The 27,991-nt window shown below is 38.2% G+C and overlaps 1 protein-coding gene across 4 annotated transcripts; it reads right to left on the bottom strand.

The window, feature by feature from the left end:
- Positions 1–361: 361 nt before the first annotated feature.
- On the bottom strand, positions 362–27,991 carry LOC124131322 (beta-1,3-galactosyltransferase 5-like). 4 transcript variants are annotated; one of them, XM_046494524.2, is made up of 2 exons: positions 27,887–27,991; positions 362–1,851 (listed from the first exon to the last, which is right to left on the bottom strand). In XM_046494524.2, exon 2 carries the CDS (start codon positions 1,816–1,818, stop codon positions 712–714), a length of 1,107 nt encoding a protein of 368 aa, XP_046350480.1. In that variant the 5' UTR covers positions 1,819–1,851; positions 27,887–27,991; the 3' UTR covers positions 362–711. The 4 variants fall into 4 exon arrangements, with proteins under 4 accessions (XP_046350480.1, XP_046350479.1, XP_046350481.1 ...); XM_046494523.2 differs by lacking the exon at positions 27,887–27,991 and adding an exon at positions 17,864–18,056; XM_046494525.2 differs by lacking the exon at positions 27,887–27,991 and adding an exon at positions 15,416–15,542.

Genomic DNA, 27,991 nt, shown 5'->3' on the forward strand with positions numbered 1-27,991 from the left:
TCACTCAGTCAACCACTCAATTGCAACCTCCTACCCAATTACTCACTCACTCCGATACCTCTGCGAGATCTGAGAACACCTCCATAGGAGATCGCGTCAGGTGAACGTGCTAATCAGCCTCGAGGTATCTCAATTCGAGGTACAAGGGTTCGAAGCCTTCAAATTAGCATGACTACTGCACCACGAAAACGAACTCAAACGACAAAAAGATTCGCTGACATATCATCACAGAATGTAGATAAGATACACTGGATAATCGAGGATGATCGTAACATGGAAACACCAGAAGTGCAGGCATGTCAACATGAAACCTTCACCAATATAAGGCTATCGGCCAATAGAGCTAAACCAAAAGAAACTATGACAACGAGACTAGATTTATAGGATATATAATCATGCACAGACACAACTCTAGCGATCCCGGGTACTTTATTTTTGTTGTTGTTTTTGTTGTGTTTTGTTTTTGTTTGGTTTGTTTTTGTTGTTTTAGTTTGTTGTTGTTTTTGTTTGTTTTTTTCTTGGGGGGATACGAAACCATGGCAACGAGACCAGAATCGGGCCATATAATATTGCTTAGACACAAATGGTAACACGGTTCTTGTTCTTTTGTTCTTGTCCTTGCAAAGTACCAACACCTGTTTCCTTGATGGCCATTAACAGCAGTAAGGCAGTGTTAATAACACGTTTATCGTTTTCCGCACCAAAGATGACTCATATGAATGGCCCATTTGTGCACAATTCTTTGAATCGGATACGATCCCATATCAAGTAGAATACACTCGCAGTTATTTGTTGTGAAATCATTTTCTTTTTAGATGCAATATCACAAGCTTTAGCTGGTTTCCGTAAATGGTACACTAATTTATCAATACCCACATGTCTGGCATCAAATATTTTGGCTAAGACGCCGGTAATGTATGCATCTTCAATGTTCACATACGGCATGTATTCCGCCACCTTGGCTATCTTAAAGGCAAGTTCCGAAGGCATAAAATAAAGGTTGCCCTTTACGTGGGGCGGATACAGAGGGGGAGCGTAGGCGGCTGGTTCCACCCGGAACTTTTTAGCCCGAGATACATTGTCTACTTTGAAAAATGGTCCATATATTGTATTATTCCAGCTCTGTTTCTCAAAAAGACTGAATACAAAAGGAACGTGGAAAAACGTATCCTCATCTACCTTCATGATGAACTTGGTGCCAGGGCAGTATTGCTGAGCCCATTTGTAACCCATCAACACTTTATAAGTCAAATGAACGTAGGATTCTTTAAAATCACTTTGTACTATGTCGCCCTTTATTATTGATTCTGACCGTAACAGTTTGTTGTGGTTTTTGTTCCCTGTGTTTCCAAAAACGAAGATGACCTTCATCGTCCCATTAATGGTTTCGCCGCCCGGCCACGGGTGTCCGGATGCAAGACAACCCCACGTGTCACGGATAGCTTGACGCTCTGCGGAGTTGTCCGGAAGTGACATCACCATCACCAGCAATGTCGGTCCTCCTTTGCCGGCACATACTTTTTCACCTGGAATCAGGAATTTAAAGTCTAGTGGAGTTACTCTCTTTTCTTTGGGCACAAAATGACTCTTATATTGAAGTAGGCGCCTATCTCCATAGAAATTATTCGGGTCAAAGTACAACGGTGGCCATTTTGTTGCAACAATGACTGGTTGTTGAATTAGTGGTTGAATCGTAGTTGATGTTTCGAGTTTGTGTTGTCTGTGCGGGTTTGTTCCGAATGTCGACAGCTGAGTGACCATGATGACCAGTAGTACCAGCGAAAGGATGCCGATGATGATGAAGCGTTTAACGTTCATTCCGATGGAACGTTGTCCGTGACACCTTGATATCTGCGAAAAGACAAATGAAGACTATGAGTGACTGTAGTCAGACTAAACCGATCTTTCCCGGTAAAAGACAAAGAAGACCTTCATTGTTCCCTAAGTCTTATTGGATACAACGAATGGCGATTACCTGGGACGTTTTAACTATATGTTTTGTTGTTGATGTTGATTGTTGTTCAATGCTGCACTCAGCAATATCCAAGCTATATGATGGCGGTCTGTAAATAATCGAGTCTGGACCAGACATTCCAGTGATTGACATCATGAGCACCGGTCTACGCGATAAAAACTGACATGCATCAACCAAGTCAGCGAGCCAGACCACTCGATTCCGTTAGTCACCTCTTACGACAAGCATAGTCGCCTTTAACGGCAAGCATGGTTTACTGAAGACATATTCTATCCCGGATCTTCATGGGTTATATGATAACAATAGTTAATTTGTTTGATTGTATGTTAGTTGTTTAACGCCACACTATTCCAGCTGTATGATATCATCGAGTTTGGATCAGATAAACCAGTAATCGATATTGTAAGCAACAATCAACGCCGATATTGCACGGAATCAACCGAGCCAGCATAGAATCGACTAGTATACAATGTATTCTAACACAGAATCCAGAATGTGAAGACTCCCCCAAACTGCTGCCTTCTGCTTACCCAGATTGTCAGAAGGGATATATTCCTGGCAGCAAATCCGGGAAATCTCCCAGTGTCAGTATCCCGGGCTGTTAAGTTTGGGATATCTGTCCTTCAAACACAGGAGTCCATCCGTGGGTCCACAACACTTTATTTGTGATATAATAATTACAGCATCTGTATAATCACGATTGTGGTAATGGGACATACATGGCCAGGCAGCATATAAAAGGCGTCAGAGGGCCAACCTGCCTAGCCACTGTCCGAGGGTCAAGTCCCGTCTAACAGAAAGTATTCTAATTTTAACCAATGAAATCACTTATACACTTATACAGCGACGTGCATGGACCAACCAGTACTTTTCGTACTGGTCGGCTCGGAGTCAGTATACTGTGTACAGTGCCGTAGCCAGCCGGGGATGCAGGGAGGGCAGTTCCCCCCCTAGATTGTTTATAGAAAACTGTTTTATTTGAATCAAGTTGGGGACAAGTGATACTTGTACAAATACTTGCCCCCCCCCCCCCCCCCCCCCCTGTCAAAAAAAGTTAACTACGGCCTTAATCGAGTCTGGACCAGACAACCCAGTGATTGATATCATGAGCATTGATCCACACAATGGGGATAGGGTGACATGCATTTACCAAGTCAGCCAGCCTGACCACCCGACCCCGCTAGTGACCAGCCTACGAAAAGTACCGGTAGATCCATGCACGTCGCTATATATTAAGTGCAGTTATCTTGGGAGCAACGTTAAACCCCGTTTCACGTCTTCTCCCCTCCATGGTGTTGAAGTACCAACATCAGATATACTCAAATGCAAAAGAAACTAAACATCGTGATAAATCTTTTAATAACCGAAAACAAATAGTTTTTCGTTTAACACTGCACTCAGCATTGTTCCAGCTATATGAGGGTGGCCTGTAAATAATCGAGTCTGGACCAGACAACCCAGTTAATGAAATCAACCATATCCATCTACACAATAGGGATACAATGACATCAACCAAGTCAGCGAGCCTGACCACCCGACCCCGCTAGTGACCACCTACTAAAAGCACTGGTTGCTGAATTCCATGGGTAGAAACCCAATGGGAATTATATTGATAAGGATTATGTAACTTTACAGATTAATCAGTCTTCAAACTATGATACAACAAACCATTTGTTCAGACAACGAGTCTGACCACCCGTTAGTCGTCTCTTACGATAAGCATCGTCGCCTTTTACGAAAATCAGTCAATGATCTAGAAAATGAACCGACCTAAAACCACGGTAGTAAATATTCTCTTGTCAGCATATCAAAAATATATGATGTCATTACCAAAGCTATCACCAAAAATTAAATTGAATATTTATTGTAAAAAGTACTTTGTCAAATTATTGGGTATTATGTCTTTTATTATACGGTAATTAGCGCCTTCAATGTTTTTTTCTGATGTATATGTCTAATGGGAGTTGAGGGCGATCAGGTAGCCTAGTGGTTAAAGCGTTCGCTCGTCACGCCGAAGACCCGGGTTCGATTCCCGACATGGGTACAATGTGTGAAGCCCAATTCTGATGTTCCCCTGGAAACTTGCTCAAAGCGGCGTAAAACAATACTCACTAACTCACTAAATCTAATGGGTGTTGAAAGAACCAGCTATTCCACAAAGACACGTGTAAATCTTAATTTAACAAAATAAATATCTTTCCAAAGCCTATGGGATACATTTTCAGCGCAAATAAATGCAGTGGTTTATTTAAATGTTCAAGGATAAATAATTTGGTTTTAGTTACGTGAATCGATTGAGTGAGTGTTCATTCATGAATTTATTCTTGAATCTATAACAGAAATATCTACATCGAGAAACATGGTATTAAGTTCCCTTCCACAGCTTTTTTTAAAGAGCAAAATTTAAACTAATATTAAACTGTCTGGCGAAATCGAAAGTTCGAGGTGGGCCTACATTCGAACCTAAACGCACTTGTTGTTGAGAATATGTACTACGTAAACAAACCTGCATTACGAACTGCTATTTCGTCTATTTAAAATAAGTATTATGACTTATAATTGGATTAGAATGTACAAATGTGATGACAATACAGCAGAATTCACTTGTACGAACATCGCCAAACTAGGTCGTGGGGTCATTAATATTCATGAGTTATATTTTATGGAACAAGTTTGAGGCTTGTATCATGTCCGAGATCAATTCAAGTGTAGACATATTTTCAGGCTTATATCGCCACCAAAACTTATAATTAGATTGATGTGTTATACTGGCAAAAGTAGAATGAGTGGTATTGCCTCTGTAAATGATATTTGAATAAGATCTAGATCTAAGTTTCTTGCTTTGTAACTATTTTTGCAAAACTAGTGTGGTCAGCTATGATGTCGTTATTCAAACTTCAAAGACTTTGTGTGCCTTTCGTGGAATTAACGTCACACTAAATAATTTATAAAGATATTTCCCATCAATATTACAAAATGTGAATAATATGTAATGTCACACACCCATGCAAAAAAATGACAAATGTGAGACCCACTAGCCTAAATGACTTAGTCAACCCAATGAAGCCCAGCGATTTACAAATGTGGGCCCACCTGTTTCGATCACTATAAGACGGGAACAATCTGGGCCCACATTTTAGAAAATGGTTATAAGTAAGCCAAGCTAATGAAGCGTAGCGATTTATAAATGTGGTCCCTCCTGTTACAATAACTATGCCGGAAGAACGTCTACCCCCTAGGCGATATACAAATGTGGGTCCATTTGTTTCGATCACCATATATGACGGGAACAATGTGGGCCCACATTTGAGAAAATGATTATCAATATTTAAGTAGAATTTCGCGATTAATAAATGTGGTCCCTCCTGTTGTCATCAGGGGTCAACTGCAGTATTTGGGTCCCCACTTCGGGGGTTTCCGTAAGGCAACCACTGCCTTCGGCAGTTTCAGTACGGAAGCTGCCGAAGGCAGCTTCGCTTATATAAGCGCGCACGGGCAAGCGTGCCGAAATCCGTTAGGAGGCATTTTTTAGCAAAAAGGACCCCAAAAATGAGCTGGACGTGAAATGTATGGTCTAAAACTTCGCCCCTGTGGGGATCGAGAGTTTTACGATAGAAAGTGAAGCCGAATTATTGTACTGTCAACTTCTTGTTGTTTGTGGGCGGGACATAAATGAGGTAAGACGTCACGTGTCTGATCATGTGACTTTCCTTATATGGACTCGTTACTACGCAAGCAACTTCGCTCATAACTTGTAAATTCATAAAGTGTGGCTTGAACAAATAAAACAGAGTCGACTTGGCGTACAGTGAAGATATCTTTGCATAGGTATGGGGCGAATGCGGGAATGTATGACAACTATTTTGTTTAAAACATTATCAGAAAAGAAATATTTCAGTTGTTCAATTGATCAGTTTCTAAGTTCACCGGCCGTGTTTACATTTATTAAACTTAGGAAGCAAAATGATCGTTTAAGAAAAAGATGAAAAAGAAGCAGAAAAAGAAATTGAACTAGGTCTAGATGGATCCACAGACTTAGGTCCTAGAATCTATATGACAGTCAAAACGAATTCAGCGTTTCAAATGATTTGTTTGAATGAGAAAGTATCTATCGATGATCATTTTCCTATGAAAATTCACATGCTTTCATGAATGAAGTTATACCATATTGCGATATATTTGAAAAAGGGGGATCCTCCCCCTTTACCCCCGTATTTTTCTTTAAAAATGTCATAAAGGTGGGGTTGTACCTGCCTTGAACCCCGCTGTGTTGTCCGCCGAACAAAATATATTGTTCAAGTAACAGAATGAACTTACCGTCGTGCGATTTATTTGAAAAAAGGGGGGTGTAACCCCCCTTTACCCCCCATTTTTACTTTAATATTTCGACAAGGGGGGACAAACCACCCTTGCACCCCCCGTGTGTTGTCTGTGTAAGAAAATACTGAACTGCAGACAGCGTTCGGGAGAAAAATGGCGGCCAACAAATCCTCTCGCTTCGACCGTAAATAACGAACTGCGCATGCGTGGAACGTTTTTCAATCGACAGCTTCCGTAAACACGTAAAAACGTTCCTTCCGAAGTGGGGACCCAAATACTGCAGTCTACCCAATGGTTATCAGCACTAAACCTATCTAAGAACTTTTAGAAGATGTACGGATGGACACATAAATATATAATGCATTCAAACATTTAATTAAGAATACGTTTTACCTTAGAGATAAGCTGGGCATTTAATACCTGGACCAACAGCGTACAACGTGATTGACGCCATTTCTCGCAAATACGAAAACAACGGAGTTAGCTCCCGTTTGAAATAAGAGTGACCTCCCTTTCCCAAGCTCCTTCCCAGCGCGTGACACCTTCGTTACACTCTCGGTATAGAGTATTGAGAGCTCCGCGAACGGGCTATCGCTGTGAGGAGCTTGATATGAACCACTGATAATGCGGTTTCGCCAACTTTACAAAAGTTATGGTGAAATATTTTATTGTTTTCATTCTTCATAAATAAACAGCTGGTTTGAAAGTGAAAGAGCATTTGAGATGATGCTTTTACCTACACCCCAAAATAGGCCCATATGCTCATTAAAACCGCCTTAATATTGGTCTGCCTATACTAACGCGTAGTCACTGATAATACCTTATTTTGATAGAAACACATAACATTTAATTTGAAAAGAGATCACCGTGAGAAGGAAGATTCAGAACATGCGGATAATCTTAACTTACTTCATTTAGGGTTTTTGCAGGAGGAAGGGAACATAATATGGTTCAGGGACTGTGAGACTGGTCTGGCTTGTATTCCGGTCTGAATTGTGTGGGATATCTGTCCTTCAAACACAGTTCATCAGTGGGTCCACAACACGTTTTTGGTGATGTAATAAATACAGCATCTATATTCAGTTAACTACGGTTATAACGAACACGCTTATAAATAACGAACTGGCGGATATAACGAACTGGGTTGTTTTTTGTCCCAGCCATTTGCTGTATATATATATATATATAATAAAATAATAAAGTCCACGTTAGTCCATCATCTTCTTTATATCAGTTTCATACATAGTACTTTCGCTGTCTCAGCTCTTCAGTGTAACTGACAATGACATATAATGACGTCATACTTATGATGACGTCATAAATTACAACTGTGACGTCACAATGTATTTACACACTCCAGCGACGACACCAAGTAATTTAACAATTGTAGGGAGACTTTTGAATTAAATATACAGTATTTGTAAAGTAACAGTGCAACATTTACGATTGAAATGACAAATCTATTAATACATTCTAGAGTTCAACTTTGGTTTCATCAATTGGATAAACATTTGTTCTTTTTCTGTGTCGTCGCTGGAGTGTGTAAATACATTGTGACGTCACAGTTGTAATTTATGACGTCATCATAAGTATGACGTCATTATATGTCATTGTCAGTTACACTGAAGAGCTGTCATGAGACAGCGAAAGTACTATGTATGAAACTGATATAAAGAAGATGATGGACTAACGTGGACTTTATTATTTTATTATATATATATATATATATATATATATATATATATATATATATATATATATATACAGCAAATGGCTGGGACAAAAAACAACCCAGTTCGTAATTTATGACGTCATCATAGGTATGACGTCATTATATGTCATTGTCAGTTACACTGAAGAGCTGTCATGAGACAGCGAAAGTACTATGTATGAAACTGATATAAAGAAGATGATGGACTAACGTGGACTTTATTATTTTATTATATATTACATGTACACCGAGTGAACATTTACCTCATTTTTGTATATATATATATATATATATATATATATATATATATATATATATATATATGTTTATAACAAATTACGGTTATAACGAAGTAAAATTAGTGGTCTCTTTGAGTTCGTTATAACCGTAGTTTACTGTAATCATGATTATGGTAACGAGGCAGACATGTCAGAGGCGTCAGAGAGCCAACCTGCCTAGCCGCTGACCAGGGACAATACTTGACTTCGGGTTGTTGTTTCCAAAGCTACACTGGATCTGTAGGCCTACATAGTCCCTATCATCATAATTATTACTGTTTTTCCTTGACAAGACATAAATATAATCACAGTAAGATTGCCTTTGCGGATATACATAAAGGTAAAAGTGTTGATACAGCGCGTTGTTTAACGCCGCACTCACGAAATATTCCAGCAATATGATGGCTACCGGGACATTATAAATAATCGACACTGTTGTGCGACACGCAATCACTCAAGCCAGACGCCAGATCGATTTACTCGCTTCTTACGACAAACAAATGTTAATGTAAGGTATTCTAACCTGCTATTCGCACTTATACAAAACTGGTTGTATTACTCTGTACGTTTCCACCTCAGAGGTCAGTCTATAGAAGCACCAACAATGTTAACTTCTCAGTGCTGTGCATGCCTTGTATGACGCGTATGTGAGCTTTGGCTATCCAATAACATACAAGAAAACATTGATGCAGAGCATCAAAGTTCCCCGCCATATGTGATGCCTCACAAACGCATAATTATGATGTTACTGAAAGGCATGATGGAGCATAATTATATTAACCACAAATAACACAACGCTGTTGTGGAAAAAAATATTATTTATTTTGAGTATTGGGCAATACAGTTGATACATTTGCATAGGGTAGGTCTATTTAAAAATAGTTTCTTGTTTAACGCCGCACTCAGCATTATACCAGCCATATGACGGAGGTCTGTAAATAATCCAGTCTGGACCAGATCATCCAGTGATTGACACCAAGAGCATCGAACTACGCAATTGGAATATGATGTTATGCATCGACCAAATCGGCGAGCCTGACTACCCAATCCTGTTCGTCGCCTCTTACGGCAAGCATAGGTTGCTGAAGACCTATTCTTACCTGGGTCTTTATTTAAAAAGTAGATCGAAGGAAATGGAAGCAATTTCTGGCACAAATGTAAACATGTGGAAATAGTATCAAAACTGCCAACAACATTGGCAGATGCACATACTCAAAAAATAGATCACATTTCTTTACACTTAGCATTTGGTTATAATAATGTAAATGAAAATACCAAGGGCTCCATATGGCAAAAAAAGTCATACTAGATAAGGTCTTTTTGTCACAACCACAGATGCACATACTCAAAATATTATCACGTAGTTGCAGAACATTTCAATACCGGGACTAATCAATAACGGAGATTCCTCGTCTCTTGTTTTAAGTTTTTTGGTCAGTTTTTGTGTGTATTTCTTTCTTTCAAAGACTAGTAATTGTGATCATGATGAGTTGAGTTACTTGGTTTTTTCTATATACTGTTTTTTATCCAGTGTCAGTAACTGTTGTGGAATGTGGTTTACTTGTAACAATGACTGGTTTGAGTTCATATGATGATGATTGATTGGTTTGTCGTTTAACGCCGCACTCAGCAATATCCCAGCTATATGACGGCGGTCTGTAAATAATCGAGTCTGGACCAGACAATCCAGTGCCTAATATCATGAGCATCGATCCACGCAATTGGGATCGACGCCTCTTACGACAAGCATAGTAGCCTGATATATATATACTGTTAAGATGTAACATGACAATTCATCCATACTACTAAACAGAAGTAAAACCGCTTGTCCATTCGGATCAATCTGACCAAGACCATTCCGCTGATGACAGTCAAATAATGCATACGAATCGAAATCCGTAAAAATTGCAATGGAGACATCATTAAAAGTTACCAAAAGTGACGGGGATATCAATATTGCTTTTTGAAATGATTCTATGAAATTTGTTTTCCCTGCTTCAATATTTGGAGCACCTGTGACTGAGCCATAAAACTGATCTGTTATGTAGACAATATCGCTTGAGGCAGTGGCTGCTGGGGACTGATTATGACCTAAATACTCCTCATAGCCTTCGGTGTTAACTTTGTGGCTGTAGAGAGCTGTGCCTTCATCCAACAGATTATCGAGGTCAGTGGAACACGGTACAGACGCAAATAGATTTGAGCTATGGGACACAAAATATATGAATGACCAGAGCTACGGCTGTACATTGAATTCCATTAAACGGTTGAAAAATACTACAGCCTTGATGCAAATTCGCTGACACACTACTCCGATTTTGCTTTGATCGTGACTTTGCTACCAAACGTTTCACATGTGGTTATGTGCGGTGCACTGATTAAAAAACACACACGGGGGACTGGTTTAATTCAAAATACGGAATATAACTATTCCAAATATTTCCAGTGAACATAAGCATCCAAACAATCAAAAGTGTGGTATGTAGAATATGGAATTCAGCCATATTACATTGAAATTGAGATGTCGTCGTTGTTCATGAATAAGCATATTCAGAACATAATTTTTATTATGCTGTTATTTACGATCTCCGGAGCACAGTTCTTCTTTTGTATACACCGTGAAAATCAGAAAATTAGTCCTTGAGGAAAAAAGGACATCGGATTACACATGAATGGTTTAATAATGTCAGATAATGACCAGAAACGGTCAGATGCATCAATTAACTACATAAAGACGATTTTGAAGTATCTCTTATTGCTGGAAAAGAATAGCATCAACATTCGACGCACATGATTTGTATGTTTTGTTTCCGTAAATGCGTGGCTTGAAATTTCAAATAAACCAACATGTCGACATACATGCCACAAATTTAACGTTTCCCGTATACTTCCCCGCCTTAAGGGCGGGGAAGAATAACTGTAATATTTATATACTTGTACTATCTATTTAATAAAAGAGCTTTGGCTATGTAATGTTGTCAGTTGACATGGCGATGTACCTAATTTATGTAAAGTGTAATATGTATTAAATATAAGAGCTTTGGTTATCCAATATTGTCAGTTAATAACATATAACTAATTACTATAATTGTACTATGTGTTTAATAAAAGAACTTTGGCTATCTAATGCTGTCAGTTAATATGGCGATATAACTTATTTGTGTAAAGTGAAATATGTATTAAATAAAAGTGCTTTGTCTATCCAAAATTGTCAGTTAATAACATATAACTAATTACTACAATTGTACTATGTATTAAATAAAAGAGCTTTGGCTATCCAACATTGTCAGTTAATAACATATAACTAATTACTATAATATTGTACTATGTATTTAATAAAAGAGCATTGGCAATAAATATTGTCAGTTAATAACATATAACTAATTACTATAATTGTACTATGTATTTAATAAAAGAGCTTTGGCTATCCAATATCGTCAGTTAATAACATATAACTAATTACTATAATTGTACTTATATTTAATAAAAGAGCTTTGGCAATAAATATTGTCTGTTAATCACATATAACTAAATACTATGATTGTACTATGTATTTAATAAAATAGCTTTGGCTATCCAATATTGTCAGTTAATAACATATAACTAATTACTATAATTGTACTATGTATTAAATAAAAGAGCTTTGGCTATCCAATATCGTCAGTTAATAACATATAACTAATTACTATAATTGTACTTATATTTAATAAAAGAGCTTTGGCAATAAATATTGTCTGTTAATCACATATAACTAATTACTATGATTGTACTATGTATTTAATAAAATAGCTTTGGCTATCAAATATTGTCAGTTAATAACATATTACTAATTACTATAATTGTACTATGTATTTAATAAAAGAGCTTTAGCTATCCAATATTGTGAGTTAATAACATATAACTAATTACTATAATTGTACTTTGTGTTTAATAAAAGAGCTTTGGCTATCAAATATTTTCAGTTAATAACATATAACTAATTACTATAATTGTACTATGTATTTAATAAAAGAGCTTTGGCTATCCAATATTGTCAGTTAATAACATATAACTTTTTACTATAATTGTACTTGTATTTAATAAAAGAGCTTTGTTTATCCAATATTGTGAGTTAATAACATATAACTATTTACTATAATTGTACTATGTGTTTAATAAAAGAGCTTTGGCAATAAATATTGTCAGTTCATAACATATAACTATTTACTATAATTGTACTTGTATTTAATAAAAGAGCTTTGTCTATCGAATATTTTGAATTAATAACATATAACTATTTACTATAATTGTACTATGTGTTTAATAAAAGAGCTTTGACAATAAATATTGTCAGTTAATAACATATAACTAATTACTATAATTGTACTATGTATTTAATAAAAGAGCTTTGGCTATCCAATATTGTCAGTTAACAACATATAACAAATTTTTATAACTGTACTATGTGTTTAATAAAGAGCTTTGGCTATCCAATATGGTCAGTTAATAACATATAACTAATTACTATAATTGTACTATTTATTTAATAAAAGAGCTTTGGCAAAAAATATTGTCTGTTAATAACATATAACTAATTACTATAATTGTACTATGTATTTAATAAAATAGCTTTGGCTATCCAATATTGTCTGTTAATAACATATAACTAATTACTATAATTGTACTATGTATTTAATAAAAGAGCTTTGGCTATCCAATATTGTGAGTTAATAACATATTACTAATTACTATAATTGTACTATGTATTTAATAAAAGAGCTTTGGCAATAAATATTGTCAGTTAATAACATATAACTAATTACTAAAATGTTACTATGTATTTAATAAAAGAGCTTTGGCTATCCAATATTGTCAGTTAATAAAGCGATATAACTAATTACTATAAGTTTTAATATGCATTTACTATGAAAATATATATATATTGTAAGAAATTGTGATACAGTATTGAAATGTGGATCAAATGGGGGAAAAGAAGCTATTTGTTGTACTTCGTAAATATGTGTACAGAATATTGTAGAGAAAGAGAATTTTGAAATTGTAGGGAGAGGACAAGCCAAGTTGGAAGAACTTGTCCCTGAATCTTGTTCACAACTTGTTAATAAACAATGCAACATGATCTTTAAGAGATGACATACCGCGGCGCAATGCAAGCTGCAAAAACTCCACAGTTAACCGGTTAACTGACGCGGAATACGCAATGCATGAAGAAGAAAACTTACAGTGCATTTATACAATATGACGGTTAATATATAACTCACAACTATTTCGTCAGGTGTGTCGTGTTGAGACCAGAGCATGTGTATGGAGAGATAAGCGAGTGACGCGCTGCACCAAACACCGTGCGGGAGACTAATGTGTATGTCGTTCTGCAGCGCTACAACAGCTGAGGTAGTGGCGTTACTATTGAAAAATTAATGCGTTCACGCTCAAACAATGTGTACCAAAGTATCACGCCATGTGATCAGGTAATGAACAAAGCTAATTTACTTGCCTCGGGTTGAAAGCAAATAATTGTTTTGTTTTAAATGCGTTGGTATGGACGCATGTAAATAGGCGAATCTGGACCAGAAAATCCAGTGAAGTACATCATAAGCATCGATCTACGAAATTGGGATAATATGTCAATTGGGATCAACTCAAGACAGCGAGCCTAGCCTCCCGATCCCGTTAGTCGCCTCTTACGACAAGCATAGTCGCCTTTTACGACAAGCATCGGTTGCTGAAGACCTAACAACACATATGAACTTTTGAACAACTACATCTTGATTCAATATTAAAATTACGTGTTTATATTGTCATGTCTTCATCGTTATAGTATGAGATACAATAACAGTTGTGTATACATTAATCTTGTATACCATAATAAGGTACCTAATTTTTTATAGGACGTTCACCTGTATTATTACCTTATTTTTAAAAAATGAGAGGAATTTTGGATGACAATCAGTCAATGATCTAGAAAATGAACCGACCTGAAAGCTGGGTAGTCGTTAATCTCTTGTCAACGTATACAAAAATATGATGCCATTCAAAAGTAAGGCATCACCAAAAAATGAATAGAATATTTATCCCAAAAGCACTGTGTCCAATTATTTGGTATAATGTCTTTTATACAAAATAACATTTCTTTGGCAAATCATCAAGTGATACTTTACTGAGTTGTGGTGAGCTCCTGTAGCTGTGGCACTGGGGTTTATGGCACAATATATTAAATCGTTATACCACTAGGGTGAAGTAACATCTACTCCCATGGGGTAAAATAACGCTTTTTGTTTGAGCTACTTTCAGTCTGCCCAAATGTCATGCATGAAAATATGAACTTTGGAAGGTCATTTGATGAATTAAACATGCAATTTGTCAAGTCTAGCCTAATATCCTCTTTATTTTACCTACAGGAGCATATAAACCGATGGAATTATTTTCTGTTTTTGTTGGGGAAGTAGGACATAGCAACGTGGCTAATATCAATGCATTGCCATCCATTATTAATTAGACATCATCTGTTATTAATGACGTCAAAGACGGTTCATTTTACGGGGTTCCATCAATAGATTGACTGAGCTTAAGTCTCCACTTTTGATCTGGAAACGTACAACATTTCCAGAAAAGGCCTACAAACATAATTCAAAAATTAAATCCTTAATTCCTCTTAGTTCGTAGGTTATTATTCTCTAACTATATATGTTCCGATATGAGGATACTGTGTGTCAGTGTGTGGTATTTGCAAAACACGAATTGCATTGGTGAAACGAAAGCGGAACCAATTGTCCCCCATGTTTCAACAAAGAAAGACTAACGATCTCATTTGCATAGACATGATTTTGCATTTTAGTTTCAACGTTACAGCTCCCACTCCCACTTTTTTAACTGTCTAATCCGAGTAAATACTGACTGCTAAATAAAGGCCCCAAATTTTACAGAATGTTAACACATCCCATGAAGACCCTCCGACATGCAAATGCTTTCGAGACACTCAAGTTTTGGTTAGACTCAAGTCAGATGATGGAATACGACTTCTGTTCACCTTGACAAGATTTCCATGTATCAAGTTGCATTGCATTACAGTACCTTGTGCCGCCACTGCTTGCTCATTTACAGCTCGCATTATCGTGGACTTGAGGTTTCGCACACCTTGTATACAGTCAAGGAACCGTTTTTACTTGTCACCTTCTGACTGGCAAGAAACCCCTGTCCAAATCAGTAGGTGGTCCAGTATGAAGCTTGAGACGGTGAGACAAGTTTTAGTTATCTCTTCAGGACAAATACGAAGATATCTAGGCAGCACGATAACCGCACACTGTGTGTGACAGTCCTTCAACAACCACACACATGACCTGAATAAGCATAGGTCGTAGGGTATAAACTTTGGGCGAGATAATACATCCACACATGATACTGTACATCAGACTGTACTACATGCCTTGTGTTTACACTACATACATTTACTGGTGTAGACAAAAGACGCTACACAACATATATTTACTGGTGTAAACAACAGATTAGACTACATATTATTTACTGATGTAAACAACAGATTAGACTACATATATTTACTTGTGTAAACAACAGATTACACTACATATATTTACTGATGTAAACAACGGATTAGACTACATATATTTACTGGTGTAGACAACATACAACACTACATATATTTACTGGTGTAGACAACATACAACACTACATATATTTACTGGTGTAGACAAAAGATTACACTACATTTATTTACTGGTGTAGACAACATACAACACTACATATATTTACTGGTGTAGACAACAGATTACACTACATATATTTACTGGTGTAGACAACAGATTACACTACATATATTAACTGGGGTAGACAACATACAACACTACATATGTTTACTGATGTAGACAACGTACAACACTACATATATTTACTGGTGTAGACAACAGATTACACTACATATATTTACTGGTGTAGACAACATACAACACTACATATATTTACTGATGTAGACAACGTACAACACTACATATATTTACTGGTGTAGACAACAGATTACACTACATATATTTACTGGTGTAGACAACATACAACACTACATATATTTACTGATGTAGACAACGTACAACACTACATATATTTACTGGTGTAGACAACATATTACACTACATATATTTACTGGTGTAGACAACAGATTACACTACATATATTAACTGGTGTAGACAACATACAACACTACATATATTTACTGGTGTAGACAACATACAACACTACATATATTTACTGGTGTAGACATCATACAACACTACATATATTTACTTGTGTAGACAACAGATTACACTACATATATTTACTGGTGTAGACAACAAACAACACTACATATATTTACTGATGTAGACAACAAACAACACTGCATATATTTACTGGTGTAGACAACAGATTACACTACATATATTTACTGGTGTAGACAACAGATTACACTACATATATTTACTGGTGTAGACAACATACAACACTACATATATTAACTGGTGTAGACAACAGATTACACTACATATATTTACTGGTGTAGACAACAGATTACACTACATATATTTACTGATGTAGACAACATACAACACCACATATATTTACTGGTGTAGACAACATACAACACTACATATATTTACTGGTGTAGACAACATACAACACTACATATATTTACTGGTGTAGACAAAAGATTACACTTCATTTATTTACTGGTGTAGACAACATACTACACTAAATATAGTTACTGGCGAAGACAACAAACACTACACTACATATATTTACTGGTGTGGACAACAGACCCTACACTGCATATATTTACTGGTGTGGACAACAGACCCTACACTGCATATATTTACATGTTAGGACAACAGACCCTACACTACATATATTTACTGGTGTGGACAACAGACCCTACACTACATATATTTACATGTAAGGACAACAGACCCTACACTACATATATTTACATGTTAGGACAACAGAGCCTACACTACATATATTTACTGGTGTGGACAACAGACCCTACACTACATATATTTACATGTCAGGACAACAGACCCTACACTTTTTGTACTTATTGGGTGCCGTTGTACAAAACAGTGTTAGTGCCATGACTGTCGTAAGTCTATGTTAAAGTATGGGAGTTACGATCTACATAGATTCACTGGTATAGACAACAGAACTACATATATTTACTAATGTGCATTTACAGCATATTCGTTGTCTGAAGGGTTAACCTATATATGTATGTACTTCTCATTTTAATGTACCTTAAATATATAACTCTGTTTTCAACAGAAAGACAGAAACGAACTTCAGCTCCAAAGTCTACCGGCCTGTTGCATGTTCATCCTAGTGTTTCTGCTAGCATAGCTTCACCATTTGTTTAATCAACAATTGGACGATAGGCATGCTACAATGACACGCTGCAATGACACTGCAATGACACATATATATGTCATTGCAGTGTGTATACATTCAACATCGAGCTATGTCCTGTATCAGATGTTAATGAACAAACAATTTCAAACAATAGTTCATCTACAGTCCATGAGTCCATGAATCGCTCAGTTTGCTTACCTGGTGGGTAAGGCGACTGGCCAAGTCAAACCCCGTCATATCCTGGATGTTAAGGTAAACTATTGGGTGACCATACCAACTTTACCATACGTCTCTTCGACATCCGTATCTCCGAGGCACAGATAGTTTGAGATACTGCATGCGTTATCCTGTCAAAGTCCACCAGAGAGGCGGATGTAATCACCATTCACCAACTACAGGGAGTGTTTAAGCGAGAAATAGTCTGAACACATACTATATAGGCCAGGGTTTTAGCATGTCAAATATCAGAACAGACTATATATGCACACATGAAAGCGTTAATGCATGGACAGTGAGACATGTATAGAGTTAGTAACAGTCTTTTATCTATGTGTGTTATTGTCGCTCTGAATGTGCGATTGGGGAAACGGTTTTGAAATTTAGGTATTTTGATAAATGATATGCAATCGGGGAAGAGAAAATATGGATGTCAACCTCTTCATTATGAGGAACACGGCGTATATACTCCGAAACTTTGTATTCCTCATAATAAAGAAGCTGACATCCATATATTCTCTTCTTTATGTGTATCATTTCTAAAACCTTTCTAAGGCCCATATGCAAACGGATTCTAAAGGCTTTTTAAATTGGTTTTAACTATTAACTTTAATTTATTCTCTCTTCCCGACACCCAACCTTATAGTTTTACTGCAAGAATATAGTTAGTGCTAACATTCGCCTGAGTTTCTTGATAACAAATGCATTGATAATCTTTAGCGACCCCTGACATTCAATATAACTCCAGGGTTCTCATTTCGCTAAACCTACACTAACGTCAGTGAAGGTGAGTGTAGGTTTACCGAAATGCGAGCCCTGGAGATATAGAGGATGGACCCGTGAAGAATAGGTCTTCAGCAACCAATACTTGCCGTAAGAGGCGACTATGTTTGTCGTAAGACGCGACTAACGGTATCGGGTGATCAGGCTCGCTGACTTGGTTGATCCCAATTGTGTAGATCGATGCTCATGATATCATTCACTGGATTGTATGGTCCAGTCTCGATTATTTACAGACCGACACCATATAGCTGGAATATTGCTGAGTGCGGCGTTAAACAACAAACAACTCTAAACGCCACTTAATCCTAACCCATCTAACCCTATCCCCAGCTAACCCTAACTCTTGCTAGCCAAGCCCTCAGCTAGCCCTATCCCCATCTAACTAACGCAAACCCTATACCCAGGTATCCCTAACTCCAGCTCGCCGAAATCCCATATGAACCAATCGCCGGCTAACGTTCTTCCCAGCCGTCCCTAACTCAAACTAACCAACACCCAGTTAGCCTATAAACCAACTAACCCTATACCCAGCTATCCCCAACCCCAGCTAACCTATACCTACTACCTAGCTAACCCAAACCCTAGCTATCCTGTACCTAGCTAACCCAAAACCCGCTAACTTATACCTAGCTAACGCAAACCCCAGCTAACCTATACCTAGCTAACCCCAACTCCTAGGTTTACCTATTCCTAGCTAATCCAAACCCAAGCTAACCTATACCTAGCTAACCCAAACCCTAGCTAACCTATACCTAGCTTACCCGAACCCCAACTAACCTATACCTAGCTAACCTAAACCCCAGCTAACCTATACCTAGCTAACCCAAACCCCAACTAACCTATGCCTAGCTAACCCAAACTCCAGCTAACCCATACCTAGCTAACTCAAACCCCAGTTAACCTATACCTAGCTAACCCATACCCCGGCTAAGCTATACCTAGCTAACCCAAACCCCAACTAACCTATACTTAGCTAACCCAAACCCCCGCTAACCTATACCTAGCTAACTCCAACTCCAGCTAACCTATACCTAGCTAACCCAAACCCCAGCTAACCTATACCTAGCTAACCCCAACTCCTAGGTTTACCTATTCCTAGCTAATCCAAACCCAAGCTAACCTATACCTAGCTAACCCAAACCCTAGCTAACCTATACCTAGCTTACCCGAACCCCAACTAACCTATACCTAGCTAACCTAAACCCCAGCTAACCTATACCTAGCTAACCCAAACCCCAACTAACCTATGCCTAGCTAACCCAAACTCCAGCTAACCCATACCTAGCTAACCCAAACCCCAGTTAACCTATACCTAGCTAACCCATACCCCGGCTAAGCTATACCTAGCTAACCCAAACCCCAACTAACCTATACTTAGCTAACCCAAACCCCCGCTAACCTATACCTAGCTAACTCCAACTCCAGCTAACCTATACCTAGCTAACCCAAACCCCAGCTAACCTATACCTAGCTAACCAAAACCCCCGCTAACCTATACCTAGCTAATCCAAACCCCGCCTAACCCCCCAGCTAACCTATATCTAGCTAACCCAAACCCCGGCTAAGCTATACCTAGCTAATCCAAACCCCGCCTAACCTATACCTAGCTAACCCAAACCCCCGCTAACCTATACCTAGCTAACCTAAACCCCAGCTAACCTATACCTAGCTAACCCAAACCCCAGCTAACCTATACCTAGCTAACCCAAACCCCCGCTAACCTAATCCAAACCCCAGGAATACAACCCTTCTGACAATCTGGGTAATGCAGATGGCTGCAGTATTGGGGAGTCTTCACGTTCTCCGAAAAGTTCTGGGTGGGTTTGACTATGCAGCGCTTCCTGGGAGACCCATTCGTTGCTAGGGCTGCGTGTAGAGGGGGCAAGGTCCCTGGGCTGATGATGAGCCTAACCAGCCTGACTGTGTCGGTATCACCCAAACCCTCTTTGCTGCAGAGTAGCAACAACAACATCCACACAAAAAACAAGCCAATAGACATTGTACATGACACTTGAGAGAAATAGAGGGAAATCATTTATTAGTTTAGACAGAGGGTATTACCGAACTGCCAAAGCTCTGGGGTTTTAAAACCAACAAGTCCACGGTATAATAAATAAAAATAAAAAAGTAGAGGTCATCTCAAAAACAAAGCCGTCACGCAAAAGGACATGAGACATCATTGATACAGGGGCGATTAGACGTATACACAATAATGAATGTTTCCCGGACTACATTAATTATTGCTCTCGACGTGATGGGCTTACGATACACTGCGCGTTTCATAGCGTTTAACTATTCCGTTTTTCCAAGCTAATATGATACAGTACATTGCTTAATTGCTACCCCGTCAACGCATATCTAAAAAAAGTACAATAACAGAAATATTTTGAGACAACCCCCAACTCAGGTGACATTTGCACCTGTGAGTTGCACAGGCGTGAGGTCATCACCTCGTGACATGTGTCAGGTAAGTACCTGAGGCTGTAGGCTGTTTCATGCATGCATGACATCATCACACGGATATATTTTCAGAGTTCATCATAATTTTACCTGTAAAAGTAACTATTTAGTCTAATCACTGGCAGTGACGACAGGCTAGAAAGGTAGATTTGCTTCATTTTGATATGTGCTGTTTTCATAGCCCTATTATTCGTATTTATTTATTGAAGCCAGAAAAGCATTTTTTCTAGCATTTCCGACATTTCTTTAAGCTGAAATTTCAAGATGCTATCTAGATCACAAGTCGTAGCATGCAATTGTCTTTCACGATTCTCCCTCAAACTCCTTCAACTTAGGATCCCATTCAGCAGAATGTAGGCGAATGTATTTAGTCCAGTTGACTGTAGCATATGAGTGTCTTTTTAATGTTTTCCTTTTTTATTCAAGTTAATGTCCCATGTAGTTTGTCATTCGTGTTGATTCTTGCTTAACTCATCACAGAAAACGTTTTTTTCTCTCTTATCCTATATTATGTTGGAATATCTTATATTGTGTTGGAATAATGGTGATTTCTTTCAATGTCACAGACATGTGCGCTGAAGATACTGGGATACTGAAAAAGCATGTATTGAGTTCCTGAAATAAACTAATACGTCACGTATTTCAAGAACTAATGTTACGAAAAATCTAAATCTAACGGTATGGCTTATCTCACTCGCCTAAATGGAATATTTGCATACCGTAGCCATTGAAGCTAGGGTCCCAGGCAGTGTATGGTGTAGTAATTCAAATACTTTCATGACCTAAACCTTATCACTATCTCAGCTTATAATTAGTAATCCAACAGGATCTCTGTCTCTATATTAGTAGTCGGGAGTTCCTCTCCCTAGACGTTGTCTACATTGTATAGTGTTTAATCCTTGTCCGATAGTTTACACGCTTTGCCATGCCGAAATATGTTTGTATCCTAAATTTGTTTGGGAATTTTTTAGAATGAAAACGTTTAGGATTTATTTATTATCAAAGCAAAATGATACAATCTTCAGATAATCAAGTATATTCAATGTCTAAATGTGTTTGTGTTGGAAACTATCATCAAATAAGAATATGTGATTGATCACTTAAACACTTAAATGACCTCGCACAACGATCGACATGTGACGTCTGAGATGCTTGATTTTATTGCACTGTGATTACATTTCCTCAAGACTCTGGGGCGGTCGGGTAGCCTAGTGGTTAAAGCGTTCGCTCGTCGCGCCGAAGACCCGGGTTCGATTCCCGACATGGGTACAATGTGTGAAGCCCATTTCTGGTGTCCCCCGCCGTGATATTGCTGGAATATTGCTAAAAGCGGCGTAAAAAACATACTCAGTCCTCAAGACTCTGCATGAGTTTGATATAACGAGTGTTACAACAGTGGAGTTGCTGCAAACGTATGTGCGCTGTTTTGACGCGCGAAAGGGACGCTGTAACTAAAGAATGACACCACTAACAAAATTACACAGTTTTCATAAACATGTTTATGTTAAAAACATGTTGAGATTTGGGGATATTGAGATCCTGGGATGTGTTAAAAATTCAGTATTGTAGCAGATAGCAGAGCAAAATACAATGTACTTTATATAATATACTAGATTTGAAGGATAATTATACAGTTAATTTGAATCCGAAGGGTATTATGTTCAAGTGGTAAATTCCGTTCATAAGTGTACATGCCATCTTCCCGAGGCAAGGTGTTAACTGACTATAAAAGTCCAGTTTCCACCCTTGCCGAACTAGGCTGGTATTATGGAGTTACATTTTGGCTGGACTAACGAGTCTATGCATAGTCCGCCGCCTCCGTGGTCTTGTGGTAGAGCGTCCGCCCGGAGAGCGGAAGGTCCGGGGTTCGATCCCCGGCCGCGTCATACCAAAAGACGTTAAAAGATGGTACTTGTTGTTACCCTGTCTGGCGCTCGACATAAAGTGGCTAAAACAAGGACTGGTCGGCTCGGAGTCAGTATACTGTGTCTGAGTGGGGTATTCATGTTGAACTGCGGCATGGTATCTCAGTGAGCTAGCACTATAAATCGGCACCAGTCCGGACTAGTACAAGCAGCCACACACACACACGTGCATGCACGTCGCTATATAAGTGCAATAATCTTGGACGCGACGTTAAACCCAATTTCACCTCACCTCACCTATGCATAGTCCAATCAAAATCTCGCAACGAAATCGAAATCCGGTTCGTAAACTGTCGTGCAGATTACTATTAAGTACTCAACCGCCTAGTCATACCGAACTGTAGCTACAATCATTTTGTGAATGAAGAGTTTACACTACTTTAATACAGTATTGAACAAACTCCATACAAAGTATGCATCTACAGTAGCATGTAATATTTCTTTCTGATTTATGATTGTACTTATAGTGACGGTACCACGTTTCTTTCTGAAACTATCAATATATTGCGCATAATCAATTTCGCTTTATTTTGAATATATAGGACTAAATATAGTTTGCTTTAATAACAGTAATAACTGTCTCAAACAAAGTTAGTTTCTTCCTGAGAATATCCCTAGTGTACAGAAAAATGTTATTACGTCTTTGGAGTGAGTGAGATATACATTTTGAATTGAACTCGAGTTTGGCGTGCTTAGCGAGCAATGTTACTGCTAGGCCACCCTCGGCAACAGATTGCGCCTCTAAAAAAGAACGCCATTGATTCCAAAGGGTTGTTGTTTGAGACAAACTGCTATTACAGTTGAAAGTTGATATGGCGTGCGATTCAACCAATTTTAGGACACGATGGTAACGTTGGTTATTTGCCCCGCGGTTTTCATAAGGTTTTACGTCTAGCGTGTGTGCTAGTGTGTACGTGAATCAGTGGAATAAAACCATAACATGTTATTGTCATGGAGGCAGACTCATGTTTCGAAGAATATTGATATATCTTTACTTAAATATGTATAATCAGTTACATTTACAAAAATGTTTCAGAACAGGAATGGGAAAAGTCACATTCGAAACTACATAACAAATATATATATCCTTCAAATGGACAACGCGTGTGTTTTGTGCATAAAAACATTTTGGATAGTGTGTTGTGACTTCTTATGAGTTTGAGGGGCGGTCGGGTAGCCTTGTGGTTAAAGCGCTCGGTCGTCACGCCGAAGACCCAGGTTCGATTCCCGACATGGGCACAACGTGTGAAGCCCATTTCTGGCGTCCCCCGCCGAGATATTGCTGGGATATAGCTAAAAGCGGCGTAAAACCATACTCACTCACTCTTGTGAGTTTTGTGAGTAATACGGGAAATAGCCCTAGTAAATACAGAAAGGAGTGTCACAGTTGCTAACTATGCTGAATCAAACAGTTCATTTTGGAATCAATGTGATTGACTTGTGATTAATGAAGTCCGGGGTAGGCAAGGGACAAGATTAGAAGTCTGAACGAAACCAATCTGCCAAACAAGTGCTAGTTCGTTAAAAAGCCTATCAACTGCATATTCCAACACAAATCCCCAACCCCAAACGTGATCAGCGCATCGGATGTTCAAGGAAGCAAGGGATACAGATGTTGGTTTACTGAATAAACAGATTGACGAATGTTCAGCTGTATAACTAACTAAGATCGTGAAGCTACATGGCCGCCCAGGGCTTCCAGGAAATGTCCGGGCTCTCTCTCCATTGTTTTGTGCTTGACAAATGTATATGATTATGTTCTAGTGTGATGCTTCTTCTTGGTGTATCTCTGATAATGCACTTGGACAAACTTGACGTATAACGCCTGATACATGACTAAACAGATGTGCGAGGACCTGATTCACACTTCCTGATGGGATATCAATGAACTCTGATCAAAATACATGTGTTTCTTCTATATGTGTATCCATGGCACACACACCGAGCACAAATATACACTTACTTCAATATTAGCAATAGTACATGAATGTTACTGAGTTATTTTTCTATTTGCACTTCATCAGGTGAATGAATGCCTTACATACTTACTTTGGAGATTTAACGTGCGCTTTCCGACTGATGCGTATTTCGCACACGGGCCCGGCCAGGCCATTTAATGTGTTTCCGAAAGGGGCGAAAGTGGTCTGTGCAACCCAAGAGGGGGGTTTAGGGGTTGCTTATATAGAATTTGGGAATTTTGAGATTTGGAATAGATGCCGATGGGGTTGGGGAGGAGAACTAAGGGAGCTGGGTATGGTGGATGTTTGCTTGTTTGTGTGATTTTGATTTGGTAGGTTATAGTGTTTTTAGATGCGTTTTATTAGTTCCGTTTTGATTAAGAATACGCCTAAGGCCTTGAAGTTTTCTAGTTTATTTTGTGGGTTTAGTATTGCTTCTAGAGTGAGAGCCTTGTTTAGATTGAGGGTGGTTTGTAATTCGGTTCGATGTGTTAGGTAGTGTGTGCAGTGGATGAGTGCGTGTTCTGGGGTTTCTGGTTGTTTACAGTGTGGGCAGTTACCTGTAGTGTGTTTTTTAATTTTTTTTAGGTGGTTATTTAGGTTGGTGTGTCCTGTTTGGAGTTTAGTGATTACTCCTGTCGATTTTTTTTTATGGATGGAGAATTTTTGGTTTGGTTAGTGGTTTGCTGAGCACTTTTTTTATTTGGCTATTTGAGTTTAGATATAGGTTATGCCATTTTTGTGATTTTTTGCTTGTTTACACTTTTAATTTCTGATTTTGAGATGGGTAAGTTTAAGCTTATTTCTGGGATTTTGAGGGATAGTTTAGCTGCTTTATCGGCGTTTTCATTACCGTATATACCTACGTGGGCGGGTATCCACAAGAAGGTTATTTGTTTGCCTGCCTTAGTTAGGTCGTTGGAGCTTTTAAGTATTTGATTTATTAATTTAGGTCGGTTTTTGGTATTTTTGTTTTGGAGGGCTTGCAGTCCACTTAGGGAGTCGGTAAGTATTAGGATTTTTTTGTGGTTTTTGGATTCTTGATTATGGAGGGCTGAGGCCATGCCCATTAGTTCTGCCGTGAATATTGATTGGTTGTTTGGGAGTCGGAAGGATTGTGTGGTTTTAGTTGGTTGTGTGGTATGGACTCCGAAACCTGTGTGTTTGGAGGTCGGATCTGAGGATCCGTCCGTGTAAATGTGACACCAATTTGGCCAATTTTCGTGTATGTATGCTAGTGTGGTAGTTTTAGCTATGTTTGGGTCGGTTTGTTTATTTATTTGGCTAGCTAGTGTTGTGTCTATTTTGGGTATTTTAAGTTTAGGGGTGAAGATATTTGATTGTTTGCAGTTTTGTTTAAGATTTTTAATTTGGTGTTCATTTAGGTAGTTTGTTATTCTTTGGGATATTGGGGTAAGTAAGGGGTGTTTACGAGCTAGAGCTTGGTTTTTGGGGCTGATGTTTTGGTTTATTAAGTTTTGGATGAGAGGGTTTGATTGGGACGCGGCCCAGAAATTTAAGCTTAGCTGCGTAGACTTAGTGGCATTTCTCCTGTTAAGGCCTGAAGTGAGGTGTAGGAGGTGCCATTTTGGGTGCGTGTAATTAGTTTGAGAGCCTGATATTGTATTGAGTCAAGTTTTTTAGATAGAGAGTTGTTTAGGGTGTTGTATATGGCGCAGCCGTAGTCTAGTTTTGATCTAATTAGTGATATGTAGAGAGAGAGAGGAGGGTATCTTTGGAGGCTCCCCAGTTAGAGCCAGTTAGGCATCTTAGCGTAAGAAATACCAACCTAAATAACCACCTCAAAATAATAATAAAAACACGCAACAGGAACCTGCCCACATTGCAAACAACAAGAAACCCCAGAACACGCACTCATACACTGCACCCACTACCTAACACACCGAACTACACTACAATCACCCGAAATCTAAATAAGGCTCTTACTCTAGAAGCAACCATAATCTCACAAAATAAAATAGAAAAATTCAAAGCCTTAGGCGTATACTTAATCAAAACAGGACTAATAAATCGCATTTAAAACCCCAATAAACTACCAAAACCAAATCACATAATCAAACAATCAAACTACCACACACTTGCCCCTTAGTTCGCCCCCTACCCTCTCTTGGCATTTATTCCAAATCTCAAAATTTCGAAACCGCAATATAAGCAACCCCTAAACCCCCCTCCTGGGTTGCAAACATCACTTTCGCCCTTTTCGGAAACACATTAAATGGTCTGGCCGGGCCCGTGTGCGAAATACGCTTACAGTCGGAAAGCGCACGTTAAATCTCCAATATAAGTAAGTAAGTAAGTCATTCACCTAATGAAGGAGTAAGCATATACTCCGAAACGTTGTGTTCCTCATAATAAAGAAGTTGAGATCTAAACATTTTCTCCCTTATGTGTATCACTAAATTACGGTGGCCCATAAGGGACATGGAGTCTGTTTTTCCATATTTTGATATTTCACTTACATTTATCGTAACCTTTTGCAAATTAACACGATTTGTCTTACAAATATGTGATAAATCATGTGTATAGAAGATATTGAATCGCTGAAAAACGAAACGAAAATGTCAAAAACTAAAATGAAAATGTCGTTTTGGTTTTTGATATTTCCATTTTAGTTTTTGACATTTTCACTTCACATTTCAGCGACTCAATAGCTACTTAAAAGTACATTTTCCATGTTTTCGGATGTTTTTATACATGATTTATCACATATTTGTATGGCAAATTGTGTAAATTTTCAAAAGGTTACGATAAAAGTAAGGTAAACATCAAAATATTGAAAAATAGACTCCATGTCCCTTATGGGCCACCGTACTAAATATCTTAAGTTTTTCGCTTCTACATGAATCTTTATAAATTACCTGTTACACGTGTACTGCATTTCTTGTTTACGTAGGCTAAGTGACGGTGGGTCGGACTTCCATTGTTGAAGTGGATCGGGGGTTATCGGCTCCCTGTCGACCGAG

This window comes from Haliotis rufescens, unplaced genomic scaffold (genome assembly GCF_023055435.1).
Source record: "Haliotis rufescens isolate VD_foot unplaced genomic scaffold, xgHalRufe1.0.p SCAF_1, whole genome shotgun sequence".
Taxonomy (NCBI): domain Eukaryota; kingdom Metazoa; phylum Mollusca; class Gastropoda; order Lepetellida; family Haliotidae; genus Haliotis; species Haliotis rufescens.